The sequence below is a fragment of the Triturus cristatus genome, chromosome 6 (genome assembly GCF_964204655.1).
Source record: "Triturus cristatus chromosome 6, aTriCri1.1, whole genome shotgun sequence".
NCBI lineage: Eukaryota > Metazoa > Chordata > Amphibia > Caudata > Salamandridae > Triturus > Triturus cristatus.
In genome coordinates, this window is record NC_140589.1 from 520117168 (window position 1) to 520129552 (window position 12385).

Genomic DNA, 12385 nt, shown 5'->3' on the forward strand with positions numbered 1-12385 from the left:
AACCGCGTTTACCATTACAGGACTAATGACAACCGCATGATGGTGATCAGCCCCGTGTCCCGCAACTGCAGGTGCCCCCACCTGTACAGTGCGCGACACATACTGCACTAACGCCCTATGGACCGTAATCAGGGTCGTGTGTAGTAAACGTAAGCTATCCACTCCTACCGTCAGGTAGCGTGGATGAGGTGTATGTCCGGCCAGCACCGGCCAAGTAGCTCCTTCAATAGACAAAGGACCCAGTCTCGCCGGGGTGACCGTGTGGGGGAGGGCGCCATTAAACCAAATAGTGTGCTGCCAGGTTGAAATAGGAATTTCTAAAGCCATATATGGGGTATAATGTAGAGGCACCGGTGTGGCAGTGTATTTGTGGAACGTTTTATCGACATCTTCCACAGCCTCAAAGGTAACCCAAGAGTAAAACAACTCATAAGGGTAAGTGGCACTTGCACTCACGACAAACACCACTGCCATCCCGTCATCAGGCACCCCGTACGTCCTCAAATGAGCACGTAGAGACACCCTACTATGAGCGGGAATTTCTACCGCCATTAGGACGAAAAAGAAGATACAACGAGATCTTTAGTAGCACTTGGGCTTAGATTAGTGTAACCTTTTTTATTATCAAGCTTGAAAGAACCTATAGCCTAAAACCTAGGTAGGTTAAACCGTCACTCCCGTTATCCGGAAACCAGAGTGAGGGCGTTGTGGACTAATAAAAAGCACTACAAAGGCATCTCAGATATTAAGACCAAACGTTAGGTGCGCCATGTTGTAGGGATTCTGCGTATGCACAGAACTATGCGCAGGAAACCAGAACCTTAGAGAATTGTGGTGTACCAGAAACTCCCCTCAGAACTAAGAACCCCTTAGCCGACTAGCTTAGTGTCACATTCGTTATCCGAGATTTAGCTCGGCGGTCCCAATGTATAGACAACCCAGAACATGCGACTTAGTTATTCTCAGGAATGGTGGGAACCCGAAATACCCGTTTGCACATATATATTAGTCCACAACAGAATAACTAAGACACAGTAAAGGTGAAAGAATTTATTCATAAACCTCGAGTCCTGTTATACAGTACTTTGGCTAACATAAGCAGACAAATGGTTAAGATCATTACCATTAGCATTGTTACAATACCATAGAAAATGAAAGGAGCGATCATATTAATAATGACAGTGGAAAACAACCACCCTCCTTTCTCTAGCAACTAATAAAATATTATTAGACTATTAGAAGGTCTCATAGGCTTGCATAGGGGACCCCATACCGTATAGATCAGCTCAGGTGTATCACATCACAGGAGCAGCTCAGTGTTCTCTGCAACAGCTCTTCTATCGAATGCCCTAACAATATGCTGCGCTGTGATATTAAAGCCCACGACATTCTGGTATTTGCGGCTGCGTGCATGTTGTGACTAAACAGTGGTACACTCACCCTGAACATAATCAGCCGGCACCGTCTAGTGTCCTAGAACAGTTCTTTACTCGATGTACAGACCAAGGGCACTAGCAACTGTTAAGGATGTATAAATAACATTCACTTGAGACGAGTCTGCATTTCTCAAATGAATAACATGTAACAACAGTGTCGGGTGCAAAGGCAGCAAAAGCAACAAGATGTTTTTCCAACAGCTAACGTGATTGAGCTAACTTAGCACTGTAAATAGGGAGTGGCCTAAAACCACGTGACAGGGGGTAGTTTTTATCTTCATGTAGCTGATACCAAATTGGTTCTGGCAACGAGGCTGTCGCTTTCCACTCCACCATTTGCTGTTTACAGATAACATAAGACGTTCTGCATCATGCCCTGGAGGACACCTTCCACTGTCCCCGCAAGCCTCTGCCACATTCACCTTCGACATTGATGAAGACCCGCCCAGTCTGCGTGGCCCTACCTCAGTGCACCGCAAGTCACCGTCCCGTGGCAGGGTGCCTGTGCCGGCCGCAGTGCATCCAGGGTCATTAACTCTGTGCTGGTCAGGTCCAGGACCCCTTCTTCTGAGATATTGGATGGCCTCCGAGGCGATGGCCTTGGGGTCATCAACGACATGTGCTGTCTGCTGCCTCCAGCCTGAACTGCGGCCCACAAGGGCTCACACAACAAATCGAGTCCTGACCGGCCCTGGACGTTGCATCACTGCGGGAGGCACATGCCACCACCGCAAGGACCTACTCCAACCGCTAACTGCCAGTGCCGAAACGGTCGTACTGGCAGACTGACGGAGTTGCTCGCACCTGTCGTAGATGTCATCTTCTGCCTGATCCCCTGCTCAACACTCTAGGTGCCACTGACTCAGTGCACTGCAACCCATGGACCGTTACTGATTGAGTTTTGTGCTGTGCAGAGGTTGCGCAGCAATGTCACCTCAGGCAGTGTGGGAGACCTGGGACGTTGATGAGGAAGATGATGCAGGTCTAACACACCCCACTCCATCTGCATCAGGAATATCTCGAAGGGACACAATCCGAGACTTTTTCTTCACATGAGCGCGCTCAGCTCTAGTGCCCCAACCTCAGTGCACTGCAACTCACTGACACCTCTGTTTGCATGTTGGGTGTCCTCTGGACTTTCTCTGGCTCCCTCCATGTTGCTCAGCATTTGACTCTGTTATGCAGATGTTTTCAGTTTCCGTTGCACTGGTGTCCACTGTTCAAGTGGTTGCCAGCACCAAGCACTCCGTGCGGGCTGGCTTACACTCACCCCACACACATCCAGCACAGGCATCACTGTACATGTGGCCCTGCCAATAACCGGGGCGGGTGCACGTGCCCGTAGCCAGTTCAACATGATATCCGCGTGTGTCCCTGTGGTCTTGTTGTATTCATGAGGGCCCTGGGCCCTACAACATTACATTGTGCTGTGGACAGCGGGCGCAGACATGTCACCGCAGGCAGCAGGTTGGAGCTTCGACATGTAGCTTTGTTGTCACCCACTCAATTCATAAGGGGAGTGGCCTGGGCAGTCGTACGCAGAGCCAACGTGGGTGTGTGACTGCTATTTGTGTGCCCCTGGGTGCGGTTCTGTACTGTGAATGTGCATATGCATGTGTCTATGGCAGTGTGGGTCTCCTTTGTGGGGTGTAGGTGGTCCCTGAAGGATAATAGACGCCAACGTATGTGATCTAGTTCACCTTCCATGGGTTCGGACCCCACCCACACCTGTTCGGCCACCTCCTTTTGGCATGCTGACACCTGGCATTGGGGTGCCATGTGTGGGTGGGTGAAGTGTCGTGAGCCAGCTGTGCTTGCGGGTGCTTTCCTGCTGTGTGGTCTGTTGCAGGCACTCTGTGCTCCTCTAAGTAGCTTGGCTGCCCGGGTCCTGGTGGGGGGTTGCGTGGGATGTCCATGGGCTGTTGGGCTTTGTGTCGAAGGTGTGGTGGTCCTCTCCGGAATCACAGATGTGTTGTCTTCTGTGCTCTGCTGGAGGTGTTGTGTGCCCCTCTGCAATGTGAAGGGGAGATGCATGGTGACATTGTGTTGACATTTATGTAGGCGCATTGTTCTTGTTTACATGTATGACAATGTACATTGTGACTGTTTGGGAGGTGCTGAATATTGGTGCAGGACAGTGTACATTTGGACTACATGACGGATGTGAGGTCGTACGCGTATATTTCCATTTCACAGTTTCCTGCTCTGTCATATGTAGTAGGCATGTTTCTGTGCGTGTGCAGAGCCAGTTGTGTCCTCTGTTCTGCAGTGTCGGCTTTTCGCAGTGTACCACGTTGTCGTCAATCTGGGTGTGCTGTTCTTGCCATGTGTGTGTGCTGCAGTGTGCCAAGGGGATCAGGGACATGATCCATGGTAATTGTGGGTGTGCAGTGTGTTACACCTCGTTGTGCATGTGTGCCATTGTGCTCATCTCTCCCCGTCCCCCCAGTCCCTGGTCGTTACTCACCCTGTTGATGTTGTGTCAGGTCCTCTCGAGCTGTGTCCGGACTCCCTACTCCTTGCACCGTCTACACACTGACGACTGTGGCCTGGGTTTCCTCCAGCTCCTCCTGTGGCACAGGACTGCCTCCTCCTGTTGCCATTGCAGCCTTCCTGTTGGCAGAGGCTTTGTGCCTGATTTAGGTTGTCACATCATGCCAGCGCCTCTTGGCCTCCTCGATTGGCCTCCCCTGCACTCAGACTGCATTCCTGGTGGTCTACTTGTGGGTCAGTTGATGGTAGTGTTCTGTCACCTACTTTACGCTGATCTGGTTTTGCTGTGGACTGCACCCCGTCTTCCTCTCCCTCTTCTCCTTGGCCGTCCCCGTTGTTCCTTGCTGGTGGTCTGTGGGGGTTGTGGGATTCGCGTTGGCCTCTGCGCTTGGTTAGGGTGCATCCATGTTGCTACGCGCTTTGGATTGTTTCTGTGGTGTTTATGGTGCATTTTCCCGCCAGACGCGTGGGATTTGCAGGCCTTCCGGCTGCTTTTCGCTGCTTTTTTTACCACAATTGGCCTCATCGCATGATTTTTTGCATTCACTTTTCACATTTTTGCGGCGTGGCGTTGATTTTAACCTGGCCATTCGACACGTTATCTGGAGACTATCGCATGGAACCGCCGTGTTGAGAATACTTGGTTAACATGCCGTAATTTTCCCACAATAGACTGCAATGTAGGAGGTTGCATTAAGTAACTTTTGCGATGGTTATCACACGTTCTTGAGAATATGCCCCTATATTACTATGATAGCTTGATTATAGGAGCCATTTCGAGGATGAAGTAACTCAGTTGTAAGCGACTTGGGGGGGTATTCACTCACTGTTATTTTCCCCGTCGATCAGTCCGAAAGATTGTATTTTCCATACAGGAGGCTTTGTTGTATTTAATGATTTTTCACAAGTCTTAATATGAAGGCATACATAGGAGCACATTTTTAATAAAGGCGGTATCCCACTTTGCGCCAAAATAATGTGAATTACTAAAATGGAAGTTTACATTTTGTTCAAAGTGCATAACGTTGGTCTTTACACTTTGATGGTTTCTGCAGGTGCAGTATCAAGAAACAAACCACACTATTCAGGCACGAAGAAATTTTTGGCAAGTGGCAGATGCTTTCTTGCAGATTTCCCCACCAGATTCTCCTATTCGGGTAATTTGACCCATTAATTCTGGTCATAAATGTTGTTTTACTACCTTAAACTGTGGGTTTAGATAAACATTTCTCAATTGAATTGTTAATGTCTTCTTTTTTGCCTTTCAGGTTGGCTCCCCATTTCAGCTCTATGTTGAAAGCAGTGAAAAAGTGGAAGAAATAAACTACGTGGTATGTACTATTAGAGCACAGACATGTACAAGTAGAAAGTTGACGTCCAGCCCTAGTGTCTACACCCATGAAGTGCTGTAGAAACTCGCGCAGCACTAAAGTATTTACAAGTGTATCAAGGTTGTGTTTGAGGCCCCTCAACGATGAGCATCCAATGGATAGGACACCCGAAGCACTCATTATGTGTGGTCTGCTAATTCTAATCTGGTCTGTGATAGGAGTTACAAGTCTTATTGAAATTACGAGATTTGCTGAAGAACCACAGGTCTATTTTGTTGCACCCAGAATTTTTAGTTTAGCTTCTGAACGCCGCAGAAATCTTATGATGCACCACCATGGGGAATTAAGGAATTAGCAGATGAACTGGACCTGGAATGAGCAATTCCCATGGTAGTTCCTCATTTGAAAGTGGGCCGTCAAGGTCCCACTTCTAATCCCCCGGTAGCTCTCCCCCACTACGTACCCGGCACGCCTACTGTCAGTACTCGGGTGGGCAAAATTCTCGTGGGGAATAATGGGGCCCTCCGACTGAAGTGTAGAAAGGGTTTTCCCATTTGTATTCATTTTTTAGGCCTCATGTACTGGCAGCCTTATTCTTGGTTGTTTGTTGTTCAACGCTTATTGTGAACGATACAGTACACATATTGAACCTTAGGTCAGCTCCTGGCTCAATCACGGAGGGCATTCTTGTCTCTCTCATGTTCCTGCTCCTGATTCAGTGGCTTTCATCCCTTTTTTAGGTCTCGCCTGACCCAGCGCATGCGCTGGTCTGGCGAGACTTATTGAGAGGGCTCCAAAAAGTGCTACCAGGCCAGCCTAGAGCTACAGTGCATGTGCGCGGGCGCGCGCTTTACCGCAATCACGGCCGCTTTGATGTTTGATCATGATCCCGCACGGCCGCTTTGCATAGCCAATAGGTCTCGCTTTTGGGACCTTACAAGTATTTAGTTATGCAACTGTTGCATGGCCAAACACTTATAAGGTCCCAAAGGCGAGACCTATTGGCTATGCCAATGCTTGTTGTTGTTTGTCCCACCGAGGAGTATTTTGGTCTCATTGTGTATTAATTGGATGGAATGTATCCTGATTGGATGGCATGTATCCTTCCGTTGCTGATGTCAGGCGGTGCACTCCAGTGCACATGAGGGTCTGTTTTCTCCCCCATCTATCTCTCACTGCATCTCCAACCTCTTTCAATCTTCCTTGCTTTAATAGAAACCACCACTAGCACATGCTTGTTCCTAAGTCTCAATGCATTGTGAACAATGCCTGTAGCTATATTGGGAGAGGGCCATCTTGACATGTTTTTTCAAACATACTAAGATGGCTTCTTGGAACTAATTTTAATATGCTCAAAGAAAATCCATTGAAAGATGGTTGCCGCAGATGCATGCACATTGGCTATCAGTCGGGATCATTTAGGATAGCTGGCCATCAGAATGTGACTTTGCCCTCATGTCGCTGCTTACCTGCTTGCTTGCAATGTGTAGTCATGAGAAATTCTTTCATTACTCGCTCTATGCTGGCAATCAGTCTTGGCAGATCTTACTCTGTCCTGGCAAGACAGCTCACAGCTCACTGTTCACCCATCTGAGCATGACCGTTTACACGCTACTTCTTTGGATTCCACAATGACAGTGCCCTTTCTTGTCATAGGAGCATTGTATGGACAGCTCAGATACATACAGTTATCCTTTGCAGCTCTGGCTCTCAGTAAAATAGGTATTGAAAAAGCCAATAGATCTTACCTGCAAAACCTATTGACTTTGCCAATGTTTTTCTTTTTATGTGATTCACTCTTATTGTTCTTCTGAGATGTACATCTTTGAATGCATTACCTTAAGCTATAAAGAATAAGAGAGTCTAAGAAATTTAAATGATAGCAAAATACTTCAGACGTCTGCCGCAAATGTATGCACCCCCGCACCGGCTATCTAGAAAGAAAATCTTGCAAAAGCCAATCGATTTGACAGGCGAGATATATTAGCTTTGCCAGTGATTGTTTTTGTCTATATCTCTAACATTAGTTCTATAATTAAATGTATTTCTCTTTTGTCCATACTCTTGCCTATTATGCTTTATGGCCGTCGTTCCACAGACCAATGTATTCGGCGTGGTACTACTACACCAGGTAATACCAAAACACCACAAGGCGTGGCATTACCTCCTCATTCCGTGTTCAGTACCATGGAATGGGTGATGACACAGTATTACTGCATGTTTACCTGCTGGAAAGTTCAGAATATGAGGTATTTTCTTGCACGAATTCCACCTGGTTTCACCTCACGAATGTTGTTCGGGGAGACAGTGCGATATTATCACGTTAGTCCTGATGCAAGTACCAACTGGTCGCAAATTGCTCCTCAATTGGAATTACTGGCCCCTTTGTAATGATGGCCAACATGCAAAGACTTCAGAATCATAGCAACATGTTCGGTATAGATCTTATGCCCTCTGTTATTCCCCTGCTGACATCTCAGCATGGCCACCTGCAAAACGTGGCAGCTATGGTGACAGGGACTCTGACCCAGAATTAATGGAGTAGGATTGATGGGGGGGCAAAGGTGACACCTGGAAACAGGACAGGCAATTCGAAGGGACAGGGTGATCACAGGGACAATATGGCAGCATATGAAATGAACTAAGTGGCTATCTTGGGGGACAGCAAGCAAATGATGGACGGAATTCTGACAATGCAAACATTCTCCCCCAGTCAAAAGATCTGGGTTAAATCCATTGTTCTTTTGCCCACTACACCACCCCAGTTTGGACCCAGCCATATGCAAATCAGTCTTGACCCTGTGCCCCATGGGAACAGTCCAGACCGAACTGCCAGGCCAGGTCCACCCTGGACCTGGAGGCAAGCGTCCTGGGACCGGTTTCAGGGTATGTCACCCTTCTTCAGCCAGGCTTGCTTGAATCCAGTGGCACAGTGAGCAAGGGACCCACGCAGGGACGGCTGGTGGATTTTGAAACTAGTGGGGTGAAAAATGTGTACCCTTGTACAATGCGCGAGCGAGGGAAGCGAGCGAGGCCGAACTGAAAAAGGAGGGTGCGGGGGGGATTCCCCCCGCAAGAATTTTTTGCAAAAAATGTATTCAAATGGTGGGTTTTACACCACATATTTACTGTAAATTTTTGCAAAAACGGGATCCAAATATAGCATTTTAAAGCACAAGTGTGAAGAAAACATTACATACATATCAAAATTAGATGTTGCAGTCATCTTGCATGAGTCCACAACATACGTGTGGGGAAATGTCAACCTATCAATGCAACATATCAATGTCTGTACCGGACTCAGAACAAGAAGGCTAAGGCTGACTCTGAGGGCTGCACCGGGACTCGGAGCCACGTAAATGGAATGCGTGGTGTCCGACCTGCGTGTGTAATGTGTACAGTTACACACTAAAGCGCCACCCAGGCAAGGCCTCTCTGAAGCCACCGCCACCACCACAGAATGAAAGTCAACCTGCCTGCCGGCCGGGTCCCCAGGCAGTAAAGTAATAAATTATCGGATTCGGCTCCGAGTCCCAGCACAGTGACTGTCACCCCTGCTCTTATCACACAGGTGGGGGTTGCTTCTGCCCCTGTTCAAGCTATCCCAGTCCAAGCCTCACTGGATCTTTGTGGGTCGCCTTTAATGGTCGCCCCTTAGTCTGTGCTCTCACCCCACTGCCAAGGCAGTTCTTGGGGTTGCCGGAACTCTATTGCCCTGCGCATCTGTCCCCTCCCCCATGCGGGGCAGTTTTACCGGCCTTGTGGTACCTGCTGTAGAGAATCAGGCTGCTCCCTCATGCAGAGACGAGACAAGCATGCATGTCAAATCACCAAAATGTCAGGGGGAGCGGAAGCGACATCACATGCCCTTTGACCTTCAATTTTACTCACATACACATGCTTACACATACACACATTATTCACTATTAGTGTAATAAACAGTTTGAGAGAAAACAAAGAGAGTGGAGCCCCATCCAATATCCATAAGGACGAACTGACACTGTGTTCCTGGCACTGATTTTGCCACCTCTGAGGTCCAGGGTCGCAAAGACAGTGCCAGGGGTCATAAGGGGCGATTCAGGGGTTGCAGCTGCAACCCCTGAAGATACCTTAATGAGGTCCATACAGAAAGGTTGCACGCCTGCTGATGATAAACTAAATACAGTGTATTTACATACAATCACATGCACTGGGCAACCAGTTACGATTTCTCAAAGCGTGGAGCCACAATACGAGCAGTTCAGTCTAATGAGACAAGCAGGGGGCTGTAGTGCTGCAGGAAGTTGGGCAACACCATGCTGTGCGCTGTGCAGGAGGGAAATCTGGTACACCCCCACATGCGTAAGGCAGTAGTGTCTGGAGTATGTGCCAAGTGAGATAGTAAATAGCCCAGGGACCCGGGCGTGGCCAGAGTTGAAACCACCACCTTCGCACCTGTGTGCGTAGTCTTTATTGCAAGGCCAGGGTCTGGCTGCCACTACACTACTGGGAGCACTCTAAAAAGGGGTGTGATTTCTCACACCAAGATCTTGTGAGAGTTTGGGAGGCGGCCATCTTGTAGTCAGGTCATCATGCCCAATTAGCCCCCGTTCAATCATTATTCTATCTCATATGTATAGTTTAAGAGTGCTTGGTGTGGAGAAGCACAAACTCAGAGTCGAAAAAGAAACAGCATAGTTGGGAGTTTTCTTTAAAAATAAGAATTGATTTCTAGCCAAATTAACCCTTTTTGTAACATTAATCAATGTTCTAATAATGTATAGTTTGCAGTGTGTATGCAGTTCTAGGATGAAAGTTAATAGCTCGCTATTCTATATTAGGACTTTAAGTTATAAATTGCAAGTAACAAAAGGATGTCTCTTTTGAAAGCAGTAACCTGCTGATCTGTTTACATCATACGCACTCTGTAATCTACTTGGTACACGTTCTTTGCAGCAGGCATATTAACCCTCTGCACTAACTTCACCTAAGTCAAAAGAAAACCTCAACTTTACAAAACACTGATCTCTCTCCAGGACGATAATTAATCACAGGATTTTTCTTGACATTTATGTGAGGCCTGGTAATTGCTGGGGGAAAGAAACGCTGCAGCAGGTGCTTCAAAAGCATAATACACTTTCAAACACTGCGCCCCCAGGAAGCCAGCACCCGGTGCGGTGGCACCGGTCACACCGCCCTAAAGCCGGCCCTGCTGGGACGTGTTTAACATTAATGCCAGTAACATTCACACCTGACGCTTTTCTAAATAGAGCGAGATTTCCGAACTTGTCACGTGTCTCGTGCCATCTATTCGTGACCTGCACCCTGGACACGAGTGCCTGCTTTTTACAATCCACCCAAGCTCGGGTGCAATAGACTGCCTTAGTTATTAGCACGCTCAAAAAAAATGTTTTATTTTATTCAAACACAACCAAACAATGAAACCTACCACACTAAGTTTCCCATTATGCCCCCTTTCGCAGCACAATCAACTCAACCCCGCCACACAATCTGCCCCTTCCCTGTAGCATAATTCCAGCGGCCCTGGGTCTAGTTCTTAGCACAGGAGGGCACATATGGGGCTGGAAATAGAGGACAGTGCCCGGTGCCGACACCTCCTTGTCAGCAATTATACCGCGTCGACAGAATTCCACATCAGACATTTTGGAAATGTCAGCCACACAGCTGGGCTGGCTTTAGGGAGTTAAGAGTGACAGAGTTAATCAGCACAGCCCAGGGGAGGAGATGAGGCTGTGCGAGGCCACAGGATGCTAAACCAAGGTGCCCGAGGCGCTGCTGGGGGTTGCGCAGAAGGCGGAGTTAGGCTCCTGGCCAAACCTAGATCCTTGAGATCAGGTTTCAATATCGAAAATGTATGGGCAAGAAGGGTACAAGGCAAGCCACGCCCCCTGGAGGGCAAAGTATCCAACTAAGGCCATCTTGACAACAGTGTGAGGTTACTATGCAGAGTATCTTGGGGGGGGGGCAGAGCACCAAACACACCATGAATTAGGAAGGGGTGAGGGTGCAAAACAGAGCACAACTGGAGTGCTGGGCACAAAAAGAGCGTCTGTGGATCAGTGGATGGCATGGCACTAAGCACAGCATGTATTGAGAGAAAAGGGGATACGGAACGTAGCATCAATAGGGCGCAGGCCTACGGTGTGGGGGGGACACTATCTCTGTGCACGCATCGAACAGGTTCCTATAGCGCTGCAGCCTGAAGAAGGCCTCGGAGGGTCCCTGTCTTGGGGTCTGAGAGCCAGTGCAGCTCAGTGGGTTGTGCCCTGTCCCCGGAAGGTGTCACTCACCATCTCTCAGCACTGAATGTTTTTTAGATAGAAAACTACCTGCAAGTTGTTGGTAAATACCCCAAAACTTGCCAGATTCTGGGTTCAGCGCCTTTAAGAAGTGCCCACTCTATAAATCCGAAAAGGATAGTAAGTGTTCTCACTTTGAAAATCCATAGTCTTCTGTCTTTACTGTGCAAATATTTTCCACGTGTGATGGCCAAATCACACAGGGGTTTGCTCTCAGGAAATTATAAAAACAATGACACGCCTCAGTTCTAAATAGGTATGCAAAAGTGTTTGTGCTTCAGTTATATTAAGAGGATAAGAAATACGTGCGTGTAAAACTCTGATTATAATAACTTATTTAAATTATTGCCAATTCCCTGATCCTAATGTGCCATGTGCAGCACGTGGGCTAGGCCAAAAGATATGAGGTAGCTCCGCTCAGATATCCCAGGATATGCCTAGGTCAGGTCTGGTTTGACAGCCTATACCTGGTTAGTGCCCCTTGTTGCCAGAAGGCAGCTTCAGAGCACTTGATAACAGATAGAATTTGCATACCAAAAACACCCTAAATGCATTCAGAATGCACTTACAACTTTTGGTTTACAGCTCAGCGTAGATATCCAGGCGGACCAGCTACTCCTTGGAGGGGCTGGTGGTCAGTGTCCAGGTCTTAAGTTGCAGATCTCAAGAGAACTCAGCCTTTCATCCCTCTGAAGTCGACTGATCGAGTGGCATGGCATCGAGTTTGCCATCTTGCAACCAGGCACAGACAAACACAACCAAACAACCACACATATGGAAACACACCCAATCCTATACATTCAAGCGTAGCCACTATACTCAGCGG

At 47.9% G+C, this 12385-nt stretch overlaps 1 protein-coding gene across 1 annotated transcript in view; it reads left to right on the forward strand.

The window, feature by feature from the left end:
* The window catches only part of LOC146817360 (CD109 antigen-like), a 1044213-nt gene that overhangs the window by 460763 nt on the left and 571065 nt on the right, over positions 1-12385 (forward strand). The window contains exons 12-13 of the mRNA XM_085610952.1: positions 4985-5086; positions 5198-5260. Coding sequence (XP_085467078.1) covers positions 4985-5086; positions 5198-5260 — 165 coding nt within the window. The remainder of the gene's footprint in view (positions 1-4984; positions 5087-5197; positions 5261-12385) is intronic.